The following is a 25,317-nucleotide window of genomic DNA, read 5'->3' on the forward strand; positions in this document are numbered from 1 at the left end:
TTGTTTTTGTTTAACACATATACTAATTCTGGGCTAACAACAGAAATAAAATAGGATCTAAAAACTTCTGAGGTTTCTTCACCACATACAGTGTCACAAACGGCTAACACAAATTAAGGACCAAGTCATCATCTATCATAATGCAGTTGGCAACTGTGGGAATTCTTCATATTGGTTGATGTGGTTACTGTGAACAACAAATGCATCGACATACACAACAGTAGGCATTCTGGTAGTATTTCAGTAGACAAGAACTACAATTTTGAAATAATTTATTTATGACATTGGACCAAATTCTCACATACTAAATTATAATTTCAATCAAAATTACATACACTGTTTTTATAATACTTTTTTTACAATAAGTACATCACAAGAAATATCACAAGAAATAAATGATTACAAGTAAAATATGCATTTCTCACCTTAAAAAAAGGTTCAGACATGATATTAATCAAATCTACAACATGTGAAGAATAAATCAACTCTACAGGATATTCCACTTCCTACACAATACAAAAGAACTTTCAGATATGACATGGAATGTTTCAAAAAACCACTGCATTTAGCCTATAGTTTTGCTTATTTCAAAGAAAAGTAAATTATTATTACCATCATGCAGTTTATCTCGGAGAGATAATAATTGCTATTCAAGACAGATACTGCAACAAAAATACCTACAATCAGTACAGTATCATTTAAAAGTCAGTAGAAAGCCAGTTTAGATAAGGATCATACACCTCCAGTCAAAGGAACACATATTCTTTTGAAATTTATACAATTTCTCAGCTACAGTCTTTAAATACTTATAAACCACACATTAAGTGTTTCAGTCTTAAAAGGTTATTCAATTGGAATGGACACTAAGCTCTACAAGTGAGTTAAAAAGTATGTATAATTATTTATTTGCAGCTCCTTTGCAGTTAACTATGAAAAAGTAAATACTCAGACACTCTATTCTACAGATGTTTCCAAAGGCACTACAACTGTATCTTTTATATCACAGTGCATCTTATCACATGATCCAAAGTTTTATTGTATTATATTGCATGATCCAAAGCTAACTGTATGTGGTATTACTGAAAATGAAAATTGAGAAATAAGATTAATTACACGTTGGAGCAAATGTTTTTTGTTTGCAGAAAGTGCCATTAAAAGGAAATAAGAAATTAAATGTGATCAAGAACTGCACACAAATACTACTGTGAAAAGGTCTAATTTGTTACAACCAGTACCAACAACAACATTAACATTTGAGAGTTTGAGTACATTAGAGAACATAAATCGCAACTACAAGTGGTTTCTGCATGTGTAGTTTATATTACAATAATCTACATTCCAACACAAACAATTAGGAAAAAAATGACAAACTGCAGGAACATTTACACTGGTCAATAAAATAATAAAAAATCTTCAAGTTCCAGAGTACCCAAACTGTAACATATTTGCATAGCTCGTTTCTTTTCATATTACCCAGTACATTTTCATTATTTCATTGGAAAGCAACAAATATTACACAACGAGCATGATAGTTTCAGTGAACTGGTAAACAAACGAGACAATATGTGGATTAAATACTTTCCACAGAAAAAGGCTCAGACGTACATTACTCTGTTAGCTGTAATGCCACAAATACTTCCTTTGCATTACAAAACTGTTTTGGCCAATATGTAAAACTGCAACTTTTACAAATTTTTTTAAAAAGAAAACTACCATATAAAAATATATTGGCCGAAATTCCTCTAGGCTCAAAATAAATAAAATGGCATTTTGCACTTCTGAATGTGCCTTGTCTTGCAAACTATCAGACTTGAAGGTGTTACAGCTATAAGTGCAACACAACAAAATTTTAGCACATACGAATTCTATAACTAATGTTATCTTACTTCTTCTCCTCAAAACACAATAATCTTGTCAGCAATGATGTGATGCATGGTACTTCCTTCTGCCCATGCATAATACTGTTATTAGGTGTAATGGATTCAAAGTCAATCACAACACGCTGACACACAAATGTCAAAAGTGTCAGGATATCAAGTTTAGTTGCTCGACTTCGCAGCTCCGAGCAGAGAGCCTTCACGAACAGCGAGCCATGGGTAGTGATGGTCGATGAACAGTACCCTAGATTAAAGAAACCAGCATTTAATCACAGACTGACTTACAACACAACCAGTATTACTTTCTAACGGTTTCTAAGTGGCTGATAATAAAAAGAACTTTCAACTTAATTGTCTACAAAATCATAATAAAAGAAACAAAAATAATTTTCATGCAGACCTTCCCTCCTTGTCTAGGGTTCAGAGTAGAATTTTGTACTCTAGTGCGAAAGTATTCAACAAGCACCCATCTAATAAAGTAACAAAATGGTAATCCTACAAATTCAAAAGAAAATTCAAAACATATATAATTCAACTTTACCTATCTTTCATTAAATTTAAGGTTGGGTAGGTCACATAAGAAGTAGAGAGCGGGAAAGTGGGGGTACCAAAAAAGGGAAGGAAAGGGGAGGGGTGGGGGAGGGTGTAGAGATGAAGAGAGGCATACTGTGGCCCTGAAACCCATGCGCTGATTGGCTGTTGCCCTTCCTTTGTTAAAATCTCTCCACTGTAAACCGTTCTTGGGTTCACTGTTCAAAGTTCGCGATTCCTAATTTATTGTGCCCAAATATAATAGTCCTCACCTGGAAGGGCACCATATGTGCTTTATTTCTTCGTTGATAGTCCTCAGTGTTGACATACTGTGTTGCTATACTGCCTGAAAGATGAGGCAGTGGAAGTTCAACACTGACTACTGTAAATGATGTCGTCAACAGCTGCACAGTTCTTTACTTTCACTGTTCACAACCCCCTAATAACAGACAGTTAATATGGCCAGCTCACTATTGGTTAATTTTTGATAAGCCTCATTAATAGTTTGCAGGCATATGTAAGCATACTGCTACAATAGTTTACTGTTGAACATCGATGAGCAGTAAAATCATAACCACACAGTTCATGCAGAATAATATGGTACATGTGACACTATTGAACAGACACTGTCTTTGTTTTAACTCATGGCCTATTTGTGTTGCACTTATCTCACGGTTAAGTTGATGCATTGCTGTTGATCAAACCAATACAGATTTCTCGACTGAAAATTGGCAGTGAACTGACTGTCTCAGAACCAAAAACCGTGTCTTTATATATCCTCACAATAATAGGTACTGGAACTATACATTGTTCGATGTTTAATTTACAGAAATTACAATTAAAATGTAGCTAATTCGATTAACTGAATATATAGAAAAACTCCTTGTTTTTAATGGTTTCTTCTACTACAAGGTTTAGGCCGAATTATTTGTTTAAATGATGAAATTAACAGATATAGTTATACAAACAATACTTTTAATAAACCTGATAATTATTTTGGAATTAATTAAGAGCTGGTTTTGCTAACATGTTTTCAAATAAAGCCAAATAAATACTTAAAGAATGCTATTGTTTCATCTCCCAAATGTTTATAATTAGCACAGATTTATATTTGTTTATAAGTCAACAATAGAACCTAAGTCATGGAACAATTGCTGATTTCAACCTATAACAAAAGATATTAACTAGGAATAGACAAAATAAATTGGGAAATTGAAGGCATACACAAATCTTAGCACAAAATTAGATCTGGTGCTATATTCTTTAAAACTCAGGACCAACTTTTCTCTTTTATGAAAATGCCAATTATATTCACGTATGTTAATAGTAATTAGTCTAAAATGAATTTAAGGAGGCAGATGGCAAAACAAGAGAGGAAGTAAAGAGATCCTAGCTTGCTTTATCACAAATGGATACCAGCTGCCAAAGCAGAGGTACTGCTGGTGGTTGGTGTGCTTGATATCAACAGACATATTTGTAGACCCATCTGATGGGTGGAGATCGACATTCAGGAAGGTGGTTCACTGATATAAGGGCTAGACGAAGTGGACTTGGGAGCAGGTGCTGAGGTTACAGAGGAAAGAGCAAAGGCTCTCCCTGCCATGAGTCCACACCATAAAAATTTCATCAACAGATCTGAATTAAAGAAGGGGTTTTGGGTGCTGACTGGATAGGAAGAATTCCTCCAGATGGTCCAAAAATAAGGAGGCATATGATGGTGCCCTACACGTACCCATGGCAGTACCACAGATTTGTTTATAGATTTGGTCATCGAAAATGATATAACTGAGGATTAGGATGTGGTTGGCTAAGAGATAATGGAAGAGGTGGGAGGTTTGGTGTCAGGACAACAATGAGAAAGGTATTGTTCCATGGTCACAATGCCACGGGCATGGGAGATGTTTGTATATGAGAATGTCACATCTACAGTGACCAATAAGGAGATTGGTGGTAACAGGACAGGAAATTTTTACCACTCCACTGCCAGACATGTTGTGCATCACAATACAGACATTAACAGCTGGAATGAAATTTTCACTCTACAGCAGAGTGTGCACTGATATGAATCTTCCTGGCAGATTAAAACTGTCTGCCAGACCGAGACTCGAACTCGAGTTCAAGTCTTGGTCCCGCACACAGTTTTAATCTGACAGGAAGTTTCATCAACAGCTGCTTCACTACACATGCTGTTTGGATACTCCATTCCAGCACTTGTTTGGCTGAATGGCGCAGATGTGAATTATTTCTGCAGCATATCCTTCACTCTCTCAACCCCCTGGCCTCAAACTGAGCTAACCTGTTTTCCACTGTCTTGCCTTGTCTTAACCCTCTCCTTCTCTCTACCTCTTGGTGCTTACCCTCTGACTCCTTTCATAGTGTTGTGCAGCCACGGAGTCATTTGTCGAAAGACTGCATCACACTATCCCACTATCGCATCATAGGTCCTTCCCTACGCCATCCCCACTTCCACTTAACCAAGCAAATGTCATTAATAATTAGCAGTCAGTCTTGCCGTGGCTGTCGTCATTTGCATTAGAGAGTCTGTGCCACTGTGTGTACTTCTACTAGAGAAAGAGCAAAAGCTCAAATGCTAGTCTAAATACCGTTTTTTATTGCATGTTTCTATACACCACACACCAGTCAGCTTTATTTTACATATTATTCCATATAGGAATTTCCATTGTTTTGTACTTTTAAAATAAAGCAGATGTGTAAACAATTGTAGGCAAGTTCACAAAACTGATATGCATATTTTGTCTTTACTAAAAATTCTCCACAATTACATGTAATATGAATACAGTATGGGTTTCCCATATTCTTAGATAATATTCCTAATGGATGAAAAATCTTATTTGGCAAGTATTTGTAATGTTCTGTAAGTCTGAACACATTGCAAGGCTGGATGTAGGAATGCATTCCTGAACTTATTAATAACTTATGTGTCAATATTTTAATGAGATGTCATGAAATTATCCTTAATACTGACAGATGGTCACTGTTGAAGTAACCAAATTCGATTCAGTAATGAATGATATCACAGACAGGATTCAATTGCGGGCCGTGCATGCAAGATCTTTTGTTGGTGAGTGTTTTGTCAGTGATGGTGAGGGTTTTTGTGAAGAGGCTGTGGCACCCAGGAGCCACACATGAGATTGATACTTTAAAACTTTTGTGGATTTAGTAGAGCTTTAATTTTGTTTACTGGATTTGTGGCAGCTGTGAAATGTGATTATTCATTGCAGTTAATGCTTAAGTAGATGAGTGGCAGACTAGTTGCATGTCTTCACAATGGTTTTTGATGATAAAGGACTTTAATTTACTTCATCGTTGATAGTGGGGAACTGCACTTTTGAACTTTGAATGTTTGCTACTGATTTCGTGAATTACTGAGTAGTAGAATAACTTCCCTCACATATTTGATGTTCTGCTTAAACTAGATAAATTAATCATTGTTTAATTGTTTTTAACTATATCCATAAATCTGTAAGAGGCCAACATTCTCATGTGTGTGTAAAATTTAATAAATAATCATTTGGTTTGAATTTACATCAGCTTTAGCCTGTATCATTATCCTATGTGATTTTATCCAGTTATTTTCATATTTTCCAGTCTTTTCCCATCTCCAATGAATCTGTCTACTAAATAAGTGTTTGAGGAAACTTTCTATGTTATATATTTGGGCTTTCAGGCAATGGTGCAGGACACAGACAAAAATGTAATTAGGTTGTGCACTGTCTACAGAAAAAAACTGCTGGTGCACTCATACAATATTGTTGTTGTTGTTGTTGTGGTCTTCAGTCCTGAGACTGGTTTGATGCAGCTCTCCATGCTAATCTATCCTGTGCAAGCTCCTTCATCTCCCAGTCCCTACTGCAACCTACATCCTTCTGAAATATGCTTAGTGTATTCATCTCTTGGTCTCCCTCTGCGATTTTTACCCTTCACGCTGCCCTCCAATGCTACGTTTGTGATCCCTTGATGCCTCAGAACATGTCCTACCAACCGGTCCCTTCTTCTTGTCAACTTGTGCCACAAACTCCTCTTCTCCCCAATTCTATTCAATACCTCCTAATTACCTGCCAGGAAGTTCACCTCCTAATTAGTTATGTGATCTACCCACCTAATCTTCAACATTCTTCTGTAGCACCACATTTCGAAAACTTCTATTCTCTTCTGGTCTAAACTATTTATTGTCCATGTTTCACTTCCATAAATGGCTACACTCCATACAAATACTTTCAGGAATGACTTCCTGACATTTAAATCTATACTCGATGTTAACAAATTTCTCTTCTTCAGAAACACTTTCCTTGCCATTGCCAGTCTACATTTTATATCCTCTCTACTTCAACCATCATCAGTTATTTTGCTCCCCAAATACCAAAACTCCTTTACTACTTTAAGTGTCTCACATCCTAATCTAATTCCCTCAGCATCACCCAACTTAATACGACTACATTCCATTATCCTCGTTTTGCTTTTGTTGATGTTCATCTTATACCCTCCTTTCAAGACACTGTCCATTTCGTTCAACTGCTCTTCCAAGTCCTTTGCTGTCCCTGACAGAATTACAATGTCATTGGCGAACCTCAAAGTTTTTATTTGTTCTCCATGGATTTTAATACCTACTCCAAATTTTTCTTTTGTTTCCTTTACTGCTTGCTCAATATACAGATTGAATAACTTCGGGGAGAGGCTACATCCCTGTCTCACTCCCTTCCCAACCGCTGCTTAACTTTCATGCCCCTCGACTCTTATAACTGCCATCTGGTTTCTGTAAAAATTGTAAATAGCCTTTCGCTCCCTGTATTTTACCCCTGCCACCTTTAGAATTTGAAAGAGAGTATTCCAGTCAACATTGTCCAAAGCTTCCTCTAAGTCTACAAATGCTAGGAACGTAGGTTTGCCTTTGCTTAATCTTTCTTCTAAGATAAGTCGTAAGGTCAGTATTGCCTCACGTGTTCAAAAATTTCCACGGAATCCAGACTGATCTTCCCCAAGGTTGGCTTCTACCAGTTTTTCCATTAGTCTGTAAATAATTCACGTTAGTATTTTGCACCTGTGACTTATTAAACTGATAGTTTGGTAATTTTCCCATCTGTCAACACCTGTTTTCTTTGGGATTGGAATTACAATATTCTTCTTGAAGTCTGAGGGTATTTCGCCTGTCTCGTACATCTTGCTCACCAGATGGTAGAGTTTTGTCAGGACTGGCTCTCTCAAGGCCGTCAGTAGTTCTAATGGAATGTTGTCTACTCCCGGGGCCTTGTTTCGACTCAGGTCTTTCAGTGCTCTATCAAACTCTTCACACAGTATTGTATCTCCCATTTCATCTTCATCTACATCCTCTTCCTGTCCTCAAGTACATCGCCCTTGTATAGACCCTCTATATATTCCTTCCACCTTTCTGCTTTCCCCTCTTTGCTTAGAACTGGGTTTCCATCTGAGCTCTAGATATTCATACAAGTGGCTCTTTTCTCCAAATGTCTCTTTACTTTTCCTGTAGGCTGTATCTATCTTACCCCTAGTGAGATAAGCCTCTACATCCTTACATTTGTCCTCTAGCCTGCTTAGCCATGTTGCACTTCCTGTTGATATCATTTTTGAGACGTTTGTATTCCTTTTTGCCTGTTTCATTTGCTGCATTTTTATATTTTCTCCTTTCATCAATTAAATTCAATATTTCTTCTGTTATCCAAGGATTTCTACTAGCCATCGCCTTTTTACCTACTTGTTCCTCTGCTGCCTTCACTACTTCAACCCTCAGAGCTACCCATTCTTCTTCTACTGTATTTCTTTCCCCCATTCTTGTCAATTGTTCCCTTATGCTCTCCCTGAAACTCTGTACAACCTCTGGTTCTTTCAGATTATCCAGATCCCATCTCCTTAAATTCCCACCTTTTTGCAGTTTCTTCAGTTTTAATCTACCGTTCATAACCAATAGATTGTGGTCAGAGTCCACATCTGCCCCTGGAAATGTCCTACAATTTAAAACTTGGTTCCTAAATCTCTGTCTTACCATTATAGAATCTACCTGATACCTTTTAGTATCTCCAGGATTCTTCCATGTATACAACCTTCTTTTATGATTCTTGAACCAAGTGTTAGCTATGATTAAGTTGTGCTCTGTGGAAAATTCTAACAGACGGCTTCCTCTTTCATTTCTTAGCCCCAATCCATATTCACCTACTATGTTTCCTTCTCTCCCTTTTCCTACTGACAAATTCCAGTCACCCATGACTATTAAATTTTCGTCTCCCTTCACTACCTGAATCATTTCTTTTATCTCATCATACATTTCTTCGTCATCTGCAGAGCTAGTTGGCATATAAACTTGTATTACTGTAGTAGGCATGGGCTTCGTGTCTATCTTGGCCACTATAATACGTTCACTATGCTGTTTGTAGTAGCTTACCCGCACTCCTATTTTTTTATTCATTAATTAACCTACTCCTGCATTACCCCTATTTGATTTGGTATTTATAACCCTGTATTCACCTGACCAGAAGTCTTGTTCCTCCTGCCACCGAACTTCACTAATGCCCACTATATCTAACTTTAACCTATCCATTTCCCTTTTTAAATTTTCTAACCTACCTGCCCGATTAAGGGATCTGATATTCCACGCTCCGATCCGTAGAATGCCAGTTTTCTTTCTCCTGATAACGACGTCCTCTTGAGTAGTCCCCGCCCGGAGATCCGAATGGGGGACTATTTTACCTCCGGAATATTTTACCCAAGAGGACGCCATCATCATTTAACCATACAGTAAAGCTGCATGCCCTCGGGAAAAATTACAGCTGTAGTTTCCCCTTGCTTTCAGCCGTTCGCAGTACCAGCACAGCAAGGCCGTTTTGGTTAGTGTTACAAGGACAGATCAGTCAATCATCCAAACTGTTGCCCTGCAACTACTGAAAAGACTGCTGCCCCTCTTCAGGAACCACACGTTTGTCTGGTCTCTCAACAGATACCCCTCCATTGTGGTTGCACCTACGGTACGGCTATCAGTATCGTTGAGGCACGCAAGCCTCCCCACCAATGGATAGATCCATGGTTCATGGGGAGAGGCATACAATATTATCAGAAGTTTATTCCAAGTGTATATAGATAACTCTCGCTGTTTGATATATATCACACTCTTGAATTCCACTGAAGTAATTAGTGTTTGCTTCCCCTAGACACAGTTTTTTTTTCATTGTATTGTTTACTGATATGTTGCAGGCATAACATGAATATATCCAAGACACAAGAGTCAGTTCAAAAGTCTTGCACATGCCCTTGGGTGACCATTAGTATGGCTAGATAATGTTGAAATTCATGTCATTTGTGAGCGAGACTTTACTCATGGCAGTTGCATGCTTGTTGCAGATTTGTATGGCTATGTCATGAGTAATTTAGTTTTAAAATGGAAGCTGAAATGAGTCAAATCGGATTACATGTAGTGATCAGCATTCCTACATCAAAATTAAATCCCTACATGGGAAGAACACTACGGAAATTTATAACACTTTGAGTGAGGTGTGTGGGAATAGTGTAGTGGATCGTAGCACAGCATAGGTAGTTTGCTCACTTCCGTGAAGATCAGGTAAACACTGAAGACAACACAAGAAGTGCAAGATCATCAGCTGCAACAGATTACACCTTTCCAGTTATTGTTAATGACATTTTGAGACATGATTGAGAAAAACATGTGACGAAATTCCTTATGGTGCCACAATATCTGTCAGTTTGGTTTACAGAACTGTAAATGAAAAATTAAAAATGAGGAAATTTGCTGCCAGATGGGTCTCATTTGGTCTCAGTGAAGAGCAGAAAGTAGGTCGCAAAATAATTGCAGATGAATTACTTCACTGTTATCGAGCAAAAGGAGAACACTTCCTGAAAACATTGCTGCACTTGATGCAGCCTGTATACTAGATTTTGAGCCAGAACTGAAGACTCATTTTTCACAATTGAAGAGTTCTGACTCTCTACGCCCGAAAAAAATTCTGCTGCCCACAATCAAAGATGAAACTGATGGTGACCTTTGCATATGACCTGAATGGAGTCATAGCTACAGATAATAGTGCCCCAGGGCAAGTCTGTAACAGGTGTGTACTAACAGCCTGCTGCTGCAAAATGTTTCGCGCACAAAAACTGGTCAATGAAGGAGAGATATTTTGTATAAAACAATTTTGAGTATTGGGTCATATCATTGTAAACCACTAAAACAACTAAACTGCCAATGTTTTAATTGACTTGCTGCATTCCTCTTCAGGGTGTTTCACACCGCAGCAAGATAGCTGAAACATTGGCAGTTTAGTTGTTTTAGTAGTTTACAATGATGAATCCCAGTGTCCAAAATTATTTTATCCAACATGTCACCTGTCATGGAAGCCTGTGAACTTATCATGCTTGCAGCTGGTGTCCTCATTTCGCACTATAACACAACACTGCATACCTCCACAACAGTGAGAGAAACGCTCAACACATATGGATGGTAAAAACTGCCCCACCCACCACACAGTCGTGACATGAGTCCACTAGATTTTTATTTGTTTCCCACAATGAAGGAACAACTCAATGGGAAATGTTTTGATACAATTCATGAAGCTTCCTGTGAGGTGACCCGAGTAACCAGACAGCTCAATTATGAAGGTGCCCTGAAACTTCCTGGCAGATTAAAACTGTCTGCCAGACCGAGACTCAAACTTGGGACATTTGCCTTTTGCGGGCAGGTGCTCTACCAACTGAGCTAGCCAAACGTGACTCACCAACAGTTCTCACTGCTTCATTTGTGCCAGTACCTCATCTCCTACCTTCAAAACTTCATAGAAGCTCTTCTGCAAACTCTGCAGAACTAGCTCTCCTGGAAGAAAGGATATTGCGAAGACATGGCTTAGCCACAACCTGGAGGTTGTTTCCAGAATAAGATTTTCACTCTGCAGTGGAAAGTGCACTGGTACGAAACTTCCTGGCAGATTAAAACTGTCTGCCAGACCGAGACCCCGAACTCGGGACCTTTGCCTTTCACGAGCAAGTGCTCTACCAACTGAGCTACCCAAGCACGACTCACAACCCGTCCTCACAGCTTAAATTCTGCCAGTACACTGTCTCCCACCTACCAAACTGTGAGGATGGGTCATGAGTCATTCTTGAGTAGCTCAGTTGGTTGAGCACTTTCCCGCGAAAGGCAAAGGTCCCAAGTTAAATTGTCAGTCTGGTACACAGCTTTAATCTGCCAGGAAGTTTCATATCAGCGCACACTCCGCTGCAGAGTGAAAATCGCATTCTATATAGATGCTCTATAAGGAATACTGAAGTTGTCAAAATGCTGGGTAGCTATCATAAGCAAGAAAGGAGATTATATTGAAGGCCTGTAAAGGTATTTTGTAAAATAAATAATTTGCTTCAGTTCCATCTTACGGAGGGCAGAACTTTTGAAACAAGCCTTGTATGCCAAGTGTGATAACACACTGTGCCACAGATGGGTATACGACAGTCAGTCATTTAGTGGCAGCACGTACACAGGCCACCAGAGATAGCGTCCTGGGACTCAACCAGTATGATGGTTTAACTGCATGTGAACTGGCAGCCAGGTTCAGATCTTGAGCTCGTAGTGCTCAGAAGTGATAAAGGAATGGCAAAAGACACAAGTAACTGACCATCTTCGAAGATCTGGCTTAGGAAAGGTATCAACGCAAGACAATATGTTAACTGACATCTGTATGGAACATTCATTTCTAAACACCATCCAACTCAAGGATGAGACCAATTTCCCTGGATGCTAGAAAACTGTTTGCAGCCACTTACAGGATGCTGGCCTTAGGCCCTATAGGGCTGCTAAGAGGCCCCCAATGACTTTTAAAAACTTTACATGCTTGCCTCCACTGAATTGAATGTATACTGAGACTGCCACCATGTCATCTTTTCAGGTGAGTCAATATACAGCTAAGTGAATGAGCATCCAATGAAGGTCTACAGGCTACAACCAACAATATGTGGTGCAACACTTGTGTGTTGGCAAAACTATAGTCTCGTGCTGGTGGCAGATATCATAAAATGGGGCAGGGTCATTTCACCAAATTTCTCACCACAGAACACTGCGCACATGTCATGAAACATATTGTGGTGCTGAGCAAGAGAACGCACTATCCCAAATGAGTGACCCAGTTCCAGCAGAACCACTCGTCGGTTCGCAAGAGTCAAACTGTTCGGCAATGGTTTTTGCAACAAACTGACATTGACCTGATTGACTGACCTGTTCGAGCACTAGACCTTAACCCACTGAAAATCTGTGAGCCAAAATGAAGCATCACATGAGCTTGCATTGGCTAACACTGACCCCACACTCATGACCAACTGTGGGACTTAGTATTTAACACATAGAAGAGTCTCAAAGATGAAACATAGTTCCAGAGGCTGACAGTCTCCAAGCCTCGTCCAGCGAGGCAGGTAATTGAAGCCAATGATAGGTAGATCACATACTTAGCCTCATCCCTTATTTGAAACTTTCCTCATCCACATTATCTATTTTATGTAACAGCATTTTATATAACTGTATGTGTTTCGAATTGGAAATCTACATGAAATCATTACACTTTAAATTTTATTTATCATATTTGTGCTACTTAAAACTTAATATAAAAGTTTATTAAAAAAAAAAGCACAAACAAGTCAATTTGACTCAAAATAGAAATTGTGTACAAATATGAGACAGTCAAAGAAAATGCTTAATATTGACCAATGCAAGAATGGGTAAACCCAAAAAAATATTCGCTTTCTTACCAACTATCCAACATTTTCTGCAATTACTGTGCAAAAGAAGAACAGTAAAGACACACAAAAGCTATTTTTCTCAATTTGATATTCTACGGCAGCCCTGGTATAGCATTCCATGAAATGTGACCATTTTTTTTATATTAATCTTCTAACGTACGGCCACTGTAGAATATGCATTCAGTGTCTTCTTCAGATTGCACATCTGATGCATTCTAAAATGTGTATCACACTGCAAATGACTGGAAGATTATGTTTCTTGTGGTTTTTTCTTTTTCGAGAACCAAACTTTCGGTTCTCTCTCCCTTGGTTGTGCTACAGCTTTCTTCTCTCTGAACTGATTCAAAAGTTCCCTTTGGGGAAATGATTCTAGCTACTTAACAGGTTCAGCATATTCTGATTTTTACTACAGATGGTTGCTGTTGATGTTGCTTGCCGGTTGTGGGAGCTGGTTGGATACCACTTAAACTTGGACTTATTCTGTTGTTTGCATCTTATATGTCAAACTCCTGATATATTGCTAAGTCGTTGTCTCTAAGAATATGCCTGTTACATGGGGAAAGCCCCACTTTCCAGAGGCTGTTTACAGCATTTTCCATTATTACTGCTCTCTAGTATGCTGCTCTAAATAACTGTAATAAAAAATGAGGTAACTACTTGAACTATGCTTCTATTTCTTGGGGATAATGCATTATAAACATTCCCACCAATTCCACACAAGAGACTACATTTTATACATGGAATGGACGATAAACAGACATCGTGGACCCTAATGTCTCTTATCAAACCAATGTGATGTGATGCCTACCATGCACTGACAAATCATTATAGTCTTATTGTCATTGCTCTTATGTCTCAGGTGCTGTGAGAAGCAAGTTCTGATACTTCCCAACAGGACTGAGCATGATGGAACTCTCTAACATTAGTTAAATCTCCTATAATAGGCATCTTTCCCCTACATTCAAAATCATTTTAGTACTGATAGTACTATTTGGATAAATTAAAAACAATGTCAGATTGGAACATAGATAATCATTTTCTCATATTAAATTCTAATTGCAGTAAGTCAAAGCATAGGGCACTCCATCAGCTAGGATCGGTAATTTTGCACCCGTTGGTCAACAAAATTATCAAGTTCTATTTTCCTTGAAAACTGGGCAGAAACAAATCATAATCTCTCTTAAAAAACCATATTCTGTGCTTCTCCTGTCAAACGGAGGGTCATGCAATTTCATACCTGCTTCTCTCTTAGATCATTATACACATCCAATCACATTTTAATAAAAATTGTCAGACAGAATTTAAATTCCTTTCTCAGACAAATTCCAATGAATAGCTGAGCTTATATATTTAGCAGCTTATTTGTAATTTTTCTTCGAGGCCAAAATTTATAAGCTAATTGTTAAAGATTTCCTCTCTCTTAATCAGTTTCATCTTAATGATTTTTTTCTGGTGCACATGCTTTCCTGTTACTTGTGCTACTTCTGTGAATAGTTTTATGCATATAGACAAAACTCTCTATTCAGTAATCTAATTTGGACCTGATTGTTTTAAAAATTGAGTGTGATAGTGTTCCTGAATAAAAGGGCAAACAGACTGCTATAGACCCTGAAGTTTACAGCTAAGTGCATAATTTGAAAAAATATATCATGGCAGGTTTCAGTTGTTCGAATGAATTATTCTATGTTCAAAACACAAGCTTCATAAAAGATAAAATTCACTTGCACAAAAAGCTTCTAAAAGTGAAACTTTTTTGTGTGTCTTCTCCAGCTGCTGCTTGGTGAGTACATTTTTTATCAGTCCATTTACATCATATTGAGGAAAAAAGAGAGAAAATATATATAAATAAAATAGAAAGAAACTTCCACATGGGAAAAATATATTAAAAACAAAGATTCCAAGACTTACCAAGCGGGAAAACGCCGGCAGACAGGCACAAGAACAAAACACACAAACACACACACAGAATTACTAGCTTTCGCAACCGATGGTTGCTTCTTCAGGAAGGAGAGGGAAAGACGAAAGGATGTGGGTTTTAAGGGAGAGGGTAAGGAGTCATTCCAATCCCGGGAGCGGAAAGACTTCCCTTAGGGGGAAAAAAAGGACAGGTGTACACTCGCGCGCACACACACACGCACACATATCCATCCGCACATACACAGACACAAGCAGTGTATGCCAGTAAAGGCTGGATTGATCCTTGGAAAACTCGTCAAAAATGTATCCCTGACTTTTTTTTCCAAGTAATTTGTTTTCATTTTTACTGTAAAAACAACGCATACAATATCATCATTTCTTAGTTTATACATACAGTGCTATAAACATTTTTAGTTTACATTATATATCGTTTATACGTTATTGTGTACAGTACAGTACTGTACTTTGTTTGTCGTTTTTCCTTTTAAAACCAATACATATTATAATGTGTATAGATGTTTTTTAGTCAATATACTGTTTAACACTGGGTAAAAAACATCTTTTTATATTACTGTAGATATCTTTTAGTTCTTAAATCGTTTAATTTTTTGTACTAAATGTCTTTTTTTATTTTTTGTAATAAATATTAGATTTTTCGGATAATCCGACCTTTTTTTCGTTCCGACCGTGGTCCCGGTCCCGAAGGTGACGGATTAGAGGGGTTCTGCTGTAGTCACAATAGCAAAGTAAAAAAAATGTGTTTAATAGCAGACAACAATGAGTTACCATTCCGTTTAAGATTTGTACATGCCTATTCTCAATCGCATACCCTAACAATGCGCATCATCCATCTCTGCTTTTTTTCTTTAGATTTAGTTCTCCAGTGACCAACGACATCACTCTTGCAGGTGGAATGTGGTACTTAGCCATATTTCGGAATTTTCTGTTAAAACAATAGAGTGCTTCTTGAACCAATCAGCTGATCTGGTTCCTAAACAGATATTAAATAAAACATTGTACACTAGCTCAGTCTCAGATCCTAGAATATTACACAGTCAACTTGAAAAAAATACCTGGATGTAACACTTTGTGGGGATATGAAGTGGAATGATCACATAGGGTCAGTCACAGGAAAGCAAGTAGCAATCTTCAGTTCACTGGTAGCATAATAGGGAAAAGTTATCATTCTATAAAGGAGACTGGCTACAAATCACTTTTTTTGGCCCATCCTAGAATACTGCTGATCTGTGTGGGACTAGTGCAAAATAGGACTAGCAGAGGACATGTGACAAATACAGAGAAGGGCAGCACCAATTATCACAGGTTTGTTTGACACATGGGAAAGTGTCACAGATATACTGGAGAAACCGAATTGGCTGATGCTAAGATAGACGCAAGATGTCTTGAGGAAGTTTGCTTAACAAGTTTTAAGAACCAATCTCAAATGACGACCAGTAATATACCATGCATCGGCGAGGTCTCTCTGCAGGAGTGAGCCTCGTGTGTCGTTTTGTGGGGCGCATAAATTTTGCAGCACATTCAAGTCTCGCCTGTGTGTGTTCCATGGATCTGCTGTTATAGGGTAGTGGTGTTAGTGTTGCATTTGCTTTGGAACTGTTAGTTGCATTACTGTATAGTTCTTGTATAAGATGAGTGTGGTGAGAATGCTTACTATTGCACAGAGAGCATTTTAAGTGGAAGAGGTTTTCCATGCAGGAGGAAACTTTACAGAGCATGTGAGGTAGCAATTTAGATTTCACTTTCCTGTTTTGAGGTATAAACATCAAGATAATGTACGTGATTTAATTTGCTAATTCTGGACAACATGTTCAGTTCACGATGCACCATGAACTGGTAGGCCCACAAATTTGACAGAACAGAAGCTTGGCAACATTTCAGACATTATGTTGCGGAGTCAAACAAAATCAGTGAGGAGATTACCGCAAGAGGCTAAAGTCTCTCGTTTGACGGCACACAAGACTAAACAAAGAACTGGGAACGTATCCATACAATATTAACACTGACCAACAATTATGTTGTACAGACCATGTGAAATGAATGTTTTCAGTGATTTGTTAACTAACATTGAGATGCTGTTTCAGATCAAACTTTTGTCCTGATGATGCTTGGTTTCACTTATCTGGCTACATTAATTCCCAAAATTCACGTATCTGATCATCAGAAAATCTACACGCCTTAAGAGAGATGCCATTGTAAGCAGAGAAAAATCAGACAGTGGGTTGCCATAGTGCGAGCATGAATTATAGGACCGATCTTCTGTGATACTATCATCACTTCAGATGTCTATTGTTCCCAGATAATTTTTCCATTTATTGTACTGGTGAATGAAAATTAGATAAGTCATGCATTTTTCCAACAAGACATCACTATTGCTCATACTGCACAACTTTTAGATGAAATCTTTGGAGACAGAGTAATTACTGGTCCCTGCACTCACTGTATCTCTCTCTGCCCAAGTATTTACTCTGAGTGTAGCTACAATATTTGTGTATCAAAATAACCCAGAGAAATTAGATGAACTAAAGACAGCAGTAATCAATTTTCTGCATTTGATTACATGTCAAACACTGGCAGAGGTGTTTGCAAATAAATGTAAATGTGTTGAACTATGCCTTCAAAAAGAGAGAAACATTTCCTGCACCTGCTGTAATACTGATGAGTACAGTTGTTTTAATTGTAATATTATTGAATCCCATCTCCCAACATAATTGCAGCCCCTAGCACCTCTAGCTCATACGACGACATGAACGTGCTGCCAACCTCACGTACCCTGCAAGAGGAGATTCTCTGAGCTGCAGTGGAGAGACTTTCCGGATTCTCTGTACTACAACTTCCTACATATTGCCTCCACAGTGACCATGAGGACAAGATTATATTAATTACAGCACACATGCACACACCAGTGCATGCACACACAGTCTTTCTTCCTGCACTCTATACTTGAATGAAACAGGAAGAAGCCACAACAGCTCTTTATAACAGGAAGTATTCTTTGCCATGTACTTCACAGTGGACAATGGTTTGTGCAGTATGGATGCCGATGGAGGTATTATTGGTTATTTAATGTTGTGTGGAAGAACTGCAGAATATACAGTAAGTTCTAGGATGAATGGTCAATATTCATGGATATTACAGTAATGATTATTCAAAATAAGAGAGTCTAGTAAACACGGGTTGTAAAATGCATACTGTAAGAGCTACGAGATACGAGTATCTCCTGAACACTGTGAAACGCATCTCTTGTGCTGAACAAGTGCTCATAGTTCCTAAGGTGTCATTTTAGATTCCATGTTTACTAGACTTTTTACTTCGAATGATCATTCCCATAATATCCCTGTATACTGACCATTACTCCTGGGACACCCTGTGTACACATTGATGCTAAACACACTGTGTCATCAACAAAATCACTAATTTTAGTTACTTACATCGTTTTAATTTTGCTGAAACAAAACTGTCAAATTTAAAAGGAATATAAACTTGATTTTGTGGTGTGTTCATTTTCAAATAAAATTATCGCTTTTAAAGTTCTAGAGTGTCAGTTCAGAAATATCCGGATTGTTTAATAATGTATAATAAAGCACAAAAGTAACTTGCTGGACTACAAAATATAATTATTGAGCAAGAACACGTTAAATTTAATAATCTAAATAACTGTCATTTAGTAGAAAAATAGGCTTTTTACAACCAACTTTTAGTTTATATTTTAGTAAAATTCAAACTATTTTACAGAACTATGTATGAAGAATAAACTTATGGTTTGCACTAAACATACTTAATTGGATACTTGAAAAATCTACTCATCAAGAGCCAGCAAAACACACGCATAAAAGACTGTTGTGATTGGCAAGCTTTCGGAGCCGGTGGCCCCTTCAGGCAGAAGGGCTGAGGGGGGAAGGAAGAAGGGTGAAGGAAAAGGACTGGGGAGGTCTAGGAAAAGGGGTAGATTTCGGGAAAGTCTCCCCAGAACCGCGGGTCAGGGGAGACTTACCATAAAGGATGTGAGGGAAAGACTCTAAACCTATCCAGTCCTTTTCCTTCACTTTTCTTCCTTCCCCTTCAACCCTCCAGCGTGAAGGAGGAGCCGCTGGCTCAGAAAGCTTGCCAATCACAACAGTCTTATGTGTGTGTTCCACTGCCACTTGGCGAGTAGATTTTCTTTATTTATCCAGTTAAATAATTTAATCAGTAACTGATTTGTTTTTGTTGTTACATTAAACATACGGCCATTCATAAATAATTTTGAACAACTTTTTCTCCATTTTAAATAACATGGAATAATGTTTGTAATAATACTTATAAATTGATTGCATTGTTGAGTGTTTATATAAGTGATCATAAGCCAGTTAGTAGTTGGTAGTAGTTAATGTTCCTCAAAGAAAGCAGTTCAGTAGAGTACCAGCTGTAATTGTTAATGGCAGTAAGCTGGACTGAATGAAGTTATCAGTTCAGTGGTGTTGGTTAATTTAATTTCAACAAGCCACCCTCTATTAATTGCAAAAAAGTGTACAGCATTTTCTAAAAGTGACGACAGTGGGTATTCGACAGTGAAGAAATATTGTGACCTGAGGTAAAGAGCCACTTCTGTGCACAGGCTCGAGTTGTGGCAGCAGGTTGTGGCTGCTGCTAGCTCAAGAAAACAATTTCAGAAAGACAAACACTACACTTTTAGCATGGCAGCCAAGCCTTCTTTAGGTCACGATACGGTTGACTCGTGGTGCACTGCCTCGGCCAGCTGCAACCCGGGAAGTTGGCTGTGACGTCCAAGTCGAGAAGCCCGTTAAGCGGCATATGGCTCAGTTAGGCACAGCTTGCCTGCTCGTGGTAGGTACCGGCGGCACATAGATCTGCCCGAATTCTGCAGGGGATGATAGCCTCTCTGAGTGTAAACTGGCCCTGCAAGCAAAGGTGTATGGTGCCAGTATGCCTGCACCAGTACAAGGGTGGACAGTTGTACTGCCCCAGTTCCGATCTGCTGCCCCCCCCCCCCCCCCCACACACACACACACACACACACACACACACACACACACACACACACACACACACACACACACACACACACACACACACACACAGCAGGAATCGAGCTACTGTTGAAGCGAGCCTGGGTGCAGCCCAGAGTAGGAAGGTGCCAAGCTTTGGGAGGTCGACTTATTAGCTGGACCAGCACTAGACACACAGTGCCTGCTTTTTGAGCCATATCACACCAACAACCGGCACAATCTTCTTAGTAGGTGCTGCCAGTCTACTATAATTGATGGTTAGAATGTCATTTGCTGTGCTAAGATACTGCTTCCACACACATGTAATAATAAATCCATGGCTCAATTGTGTAGAAACCACTAGGCCTGTCCTGCAAAAGCATAGACTTTCACTGAATCGTCATGATTGTTGTGCTCCGAGTGCCCTACTTCGCAAAGTGTAACCAGCCCTGTTGCTGCAGCTGGCATGCTAATGCATAGGCAGTGCAGGCTGCTTTCAGCTTCTTCAACTGCTGTGGTTGAGCTGTTTTTCAAGAAACACCAACTAATCGTGACTGTGCAGCAGTGCTTTTGGAAGCTAGTGATTTTGTGAGTGTATCAGCCTTTCAACAAAAACAGAGCTGCTCGAGTCTCTGCCTTTCTTCGTTTTGTTTATTATCACTATCTTATAGATATGGCACATACAGCATGTAGCTCCATGAGACACGTCACACAATGTGCACAGGACATATATGTTTGTAAAGTAGTGGAAATTTGACTGCATGCATTTTGCTCAGAGATGTCTGGGGCAAATGAAATGATTCATGGGAACTGTAAAAGGGGATGGTCATCAGCTTATCATAGTCTCCATCTTGTAAAATAACAGACTTTTATACATTTAACTAAAACTTACATACATGCAACTTTTACACTATATACACATTCAATGGTCAAGACTACATGTGACTGTTGGAAGACTCAATCTAGAGGTAGGCCTCATCAGACGCTTCATTTAGCCTCTTGTTACCACCAGGGAAATATCTGTTATGGCAATTGTTTATAGGAATGACAGTATTTCTTCAGAAATGATGGTTGGAACAGTTCATAAGCCTCTATGATGGGTGTGTACATTAAATGGGCTGATGAATAACTCGTAAAAGCTACAGAGTTACACATCCCATTGGTACCTAAGACAAAGCCCTAGTAAGATAGTGCCTCATGGCCACCTGTATGGTCCAGTGTGTCAGCCTGTCATCCAAGTTAATCAGGGATGCAACAGGATATCACCTATCACAATAGTACTATGAAACTAGCTACAAATGAGGCTTGGATAAGGTTTGAGAGATTTGTGTGGACTCTGCACCTGTGCCAACAGAAGTGCATTGGTAATAAAGACCAAACTTTGCTCAATGGCATTGAAATGGTTGTGTCAATTGTGAAACATAACAAAATTCTGCAACCATTACTGGAAAAATTGCTTCACTACTACGCTCTAGAGAATGTTTTTGCAGTATTTTATGGAACTTTATGAGACAGGCAGTCTTTATTAATTTTGTTACAATTCATCTTCAGATATCTATGTTACCTTCCATATATTCTGAAAACTACTGTAGAGTGTACCTATTAACAGTGGTCGCAATGTTCTATTCCATTTCCACATGTCTCTTGACAGGTACTGCAGCAACAACACTTGGTAAATCACAATTTCAAGTCAAGTTTAATGCCAATTTTGACAAGGATCATCTATTTTCAGTTAAAGAAATAATTTCTTTTCAAATAAATACATTTCTTTTACAGTCTGAAGCATTATAAATAGCTTACTAAATGTTACAATCAAGACTGATTACTGAAGTGGAATGGAAGTTAAGCACTAGAAATCTATTAAAAAAAAGAGTTAAAAAGTATGCACAATAATTTATTCACAGTTTTGATTTAGTTAAGTATGAAAAAATAAATATACAAACACACTGTTATATAGATATTTCCAAAGGCACCACAACTGTATTTTTTGTACTTTTATATCACATTCTATCATATTACTTAAAATAAACCAGTTAATTGTGAATGGTATTACTAAAACAAAAAAGTGAGAAAAACAATTAGCTGTGTGTTTGAAACAAAAGTTTTTTTGCTAACACACAATTCTATTAAAAGGAGATAAACTAAATATGATCGAGAACAGCATACAAACACTACTGGGAACATGTTTAGTGAATTACTTGATACGTCACAACCAGTACCAATAAATACACATACATTTCAAAGTTTGAGCATTTTACAGAGCATAAATCACAACTAAAAATGTGTGTTGCTGAATGAGGCAGTCTGTATTTTAATTATCAACATTCCAACACAGGTAATTGGAACAAAAATGACAAACTGCAGGAACTTTTACAGTAGTCAATAAGATTATGAAATCTTCGAGCTCCGGAATATGCAATACTGTAACATTTTTTCATGGCCTGTTTCTTTCCATACTATCCACTACATTTTCTTTGTTTCACAGGAAAAGCACCAAATATTGTGATAGAAGCATGAAAGTTTCACTAATGTGATAAACAAAAGAGGATATGCATGAATGAAATACTTTCCACAGAAAAAAGGCTCAAATTTAAAGTACTCTGGTTAGTGTAACACCAACAACATTTCCTTACCATATAAACTATTGTAGCCAATTTGTAAATTCATGTTTTTACAATTTTTTTAAAGGCTATTGTATAAAAAATATACTGGCAAAAATTCTCTCTATTCTCAAAATAATGAAACTGACAGTTTGCATTTTTGAATGTGCAACTTCTTACACATCATAATACCTGGAACTGTTACAGCATTTGCTGCATCACAAATTCAAATTATTTTTTTTCACACACAAATTCTATAACTAAAGCTATATTACTTCTTCTCCTCAAAACGCAATAATCTTGTCAGCATTGTTGTGATGCACGGTATTTGCTTCTGCCTATGCATAACATCATTATTAGGTGTATTGGATTCGAAGTCTATTGCAACACGCTGACACACAAATGTCAACAGTGTCAGAATATCAAGTTTTGTTCCTCTACTCTGGAGTTCCCAGCAGAGAGCCTGCATGAACCATGAGCCATAGGTAGTGTTGCGCCATGAGTAGTATCCTAGATTGAAGAGACCAGTGTTTAATCACAATGAATGAAAACATATTCAATATTACTGGTTCAGCACAGTTTTGAAAAAAAGCAATTCTTGATGGTCAAAAAAGGTAGAGGTTCAAAACAGATTAATATTGTTTAGCACAAAACTTGTATTTTTTTGTAACAACTTATTTATAATTCATATATTGTTATTAAACTTTTGAACACTTCATATTTTACTAAACTGTACATGAAGACTATCTTTTGTGCTGAATATACTATCAAGTGTAAATCATTTTGTACAAGTTTTCCTCCACTGTAAATTACAGAAAGTACAGCTTGTAATAATACATAAAACTGGTTGTATTGAGGGTTTACATAAGCAACCATGACTACAACCCCAAGCCAGTTAGTAGCTACTAATTTTATTCAAAGACGACAGCTCAATACAGTAACACTTTTAGAGGTTGGTTAATCCTTATACTATTTTCCCCTTTATGTGACAGATTATTCCCTTAAGGATTATTGAGGTCCAGCACCTGTCTGTATACCCCCTTCACCCTCCATCTCCTCTGCCTCCTGCTGGAGTCTAATCTCAGCCATTTCCTGTCCTATAGAAAGTACAGCCACCAGTGAAAGCAGCCAGATCATCGCCCCAGCTCTGCTATATTCTATGTGGTTATGACAACTTGTCAGCTGTGTAGTTACACGGCCAGCCACTTCCAAATCGCAGCCAACCACAAACTACTACTGCTAAATACTCAAACATTACTTGTGCCTTTCTAATCTCCATCAGCATCAGCTCTCCTAGACTACCTTGGGCATCACCTGCCCTCTCTCCAGCTCCCCTCCCCCTGTTTCCTGTTCTCTTCCTTCTGACAGCATAACACTTTCTCTTCTCCCTTAAACGTCTTATAAATGGAGCATGATGGCCACCTGGAAGGTCCAGTGCATCGTCCTACTGTTCAAATAAACCAAGGAGCAACACGATATTGTCTAGCACAACAGTATTAGGAAACCTACTGCAAATGGGGCTTGGATAAGGTTTCAGAGACCCACAAGCAGGAGCCTGGTCTTCACAACTGTGGTGACAGCAGTGCATTCATGGTGGAGACCTAACTTTGCTCAATGGCACTGAAAGTGAAACATTGCAGAACAAAAATTCTTCAAATACAGCTTGAAAAATTTGCTTCACTATTATGATCTTCAGAATGTTTTTGATGCACTTTTTTTGGAATTCTAGGGAGGTAAGCAATCTTGATCAATTTAGTTACAATTCATCTTCAGATATCTATGTTTACTTATACACTCCAAACATCATTGTATGATGAACTTTGTCACAATATCTCATTCCATTTGCATATGGAGCAAACTCAACCTATCCACAATGCACAATGCACAGTGCCACTCTAGCAACATCTGTAATCTGAGTTTGTGATTCTCTGTTGCAATTTCATGCCAAGTAATCCTGTGATGAAATGCACCACTCTTCTTCAGTTGTTCTCAGCGTCTATGATTATTCCAAATTGGTAAGTGTCCAAGACTGTCTTACAATACTGAATAGCCTGCCAAACAAATGTTTAGCAATCAATTTCTTTCATTTGTGATATACATTTCTAGAAAGATCCTCCCAATGACTCTGAGCCTGACATTTGCTTTTTCATTTTATGTGGTCATTTCACTGCAGGTCACTTCAGATGGTTAATCCTAAGTATTTTTCAGTAGTTACCATTTCTGGTGATTCGTGACCAATGACTTATCAACCTGTAGCGGAACGCACTGTCTATTTATGCACAACACACTACATTTATTTACGTTCAGGGTGTGTTCCCAACCCTGCACCAACAGTCAATCCTCAGCATGACTAACTTATTGTCTTACAGCCAACAGCATTATTCATGAATCCTCTTACAGAAAATCAAGCTTTTTTTGACCAGACTGTTAATATAAATTGTAAATAGTAGTGAACCTACAAGAGTCCTTTGGAATACTCCAGAAATTATGTTCATATTTTTTGGGCTTTCCCAATGGTTCTGCTGCAAATATACTTCTCAGGTTTGCCATCGGATCCCACAACACTTCATCGGTTCAACTGCTCAACATCTGCAGGTGTTGATAGTTGCTGCTGCCACTGCTTCAAGA

At 38.2% G+C, this 25,317-nt stretch overlaps 1 protein-coding gene across 10 annotated transcripts in view; it reads right to left on the minus strand.

Annotated features, from left to right (window-relative positions):
- Positions 1-255: 255 nt before the first annotated feature.
- LOC126284583 (caspase-1-like) overlaps positions 256-25,317 on the minus strand; it is a 398,664-nt gene continuing 373,602 nt past the window's right edge. For 7 of the 10 annotated variants that reach the window (XM_049983680.1, XM_049983628.1, XM_049983672.1 and 4 more), the window contains exon 6: positions 21,769-23,199. In XM_049983680.1, coding sequence (XP_049839637.1) covers positions 22,961-23,199 — 239 coding nt within the window. In that variant the 3' untranslated portion in view covers positions 21,769-22,960. Of the gene's footprint in view, positions 2,122-21,768; positions 23,200-25,317 lie in introns of those variants that run through there. The other 3 variants (XM_049983636.1, XM_049983653.1, XM_049983618.1) reach the window with 1 other exon arrangement.

This window comes from Schistocerca gregaria, chromosome 1 (genome assembly GCF_023897955.1).
Source record: "Schistocerca gregaria isolate iqSchGreg1 chromosome 1, iqSchGreg1.2, whole genome shotgun sequence".
Taxonomy (NCBI): domain Eukaryota; kingdom Metazoa; phylum Arthropoda; class Insecta; order Orthoptera; family Acrididae; genus Schistocerca; species Schistocerca gregaria.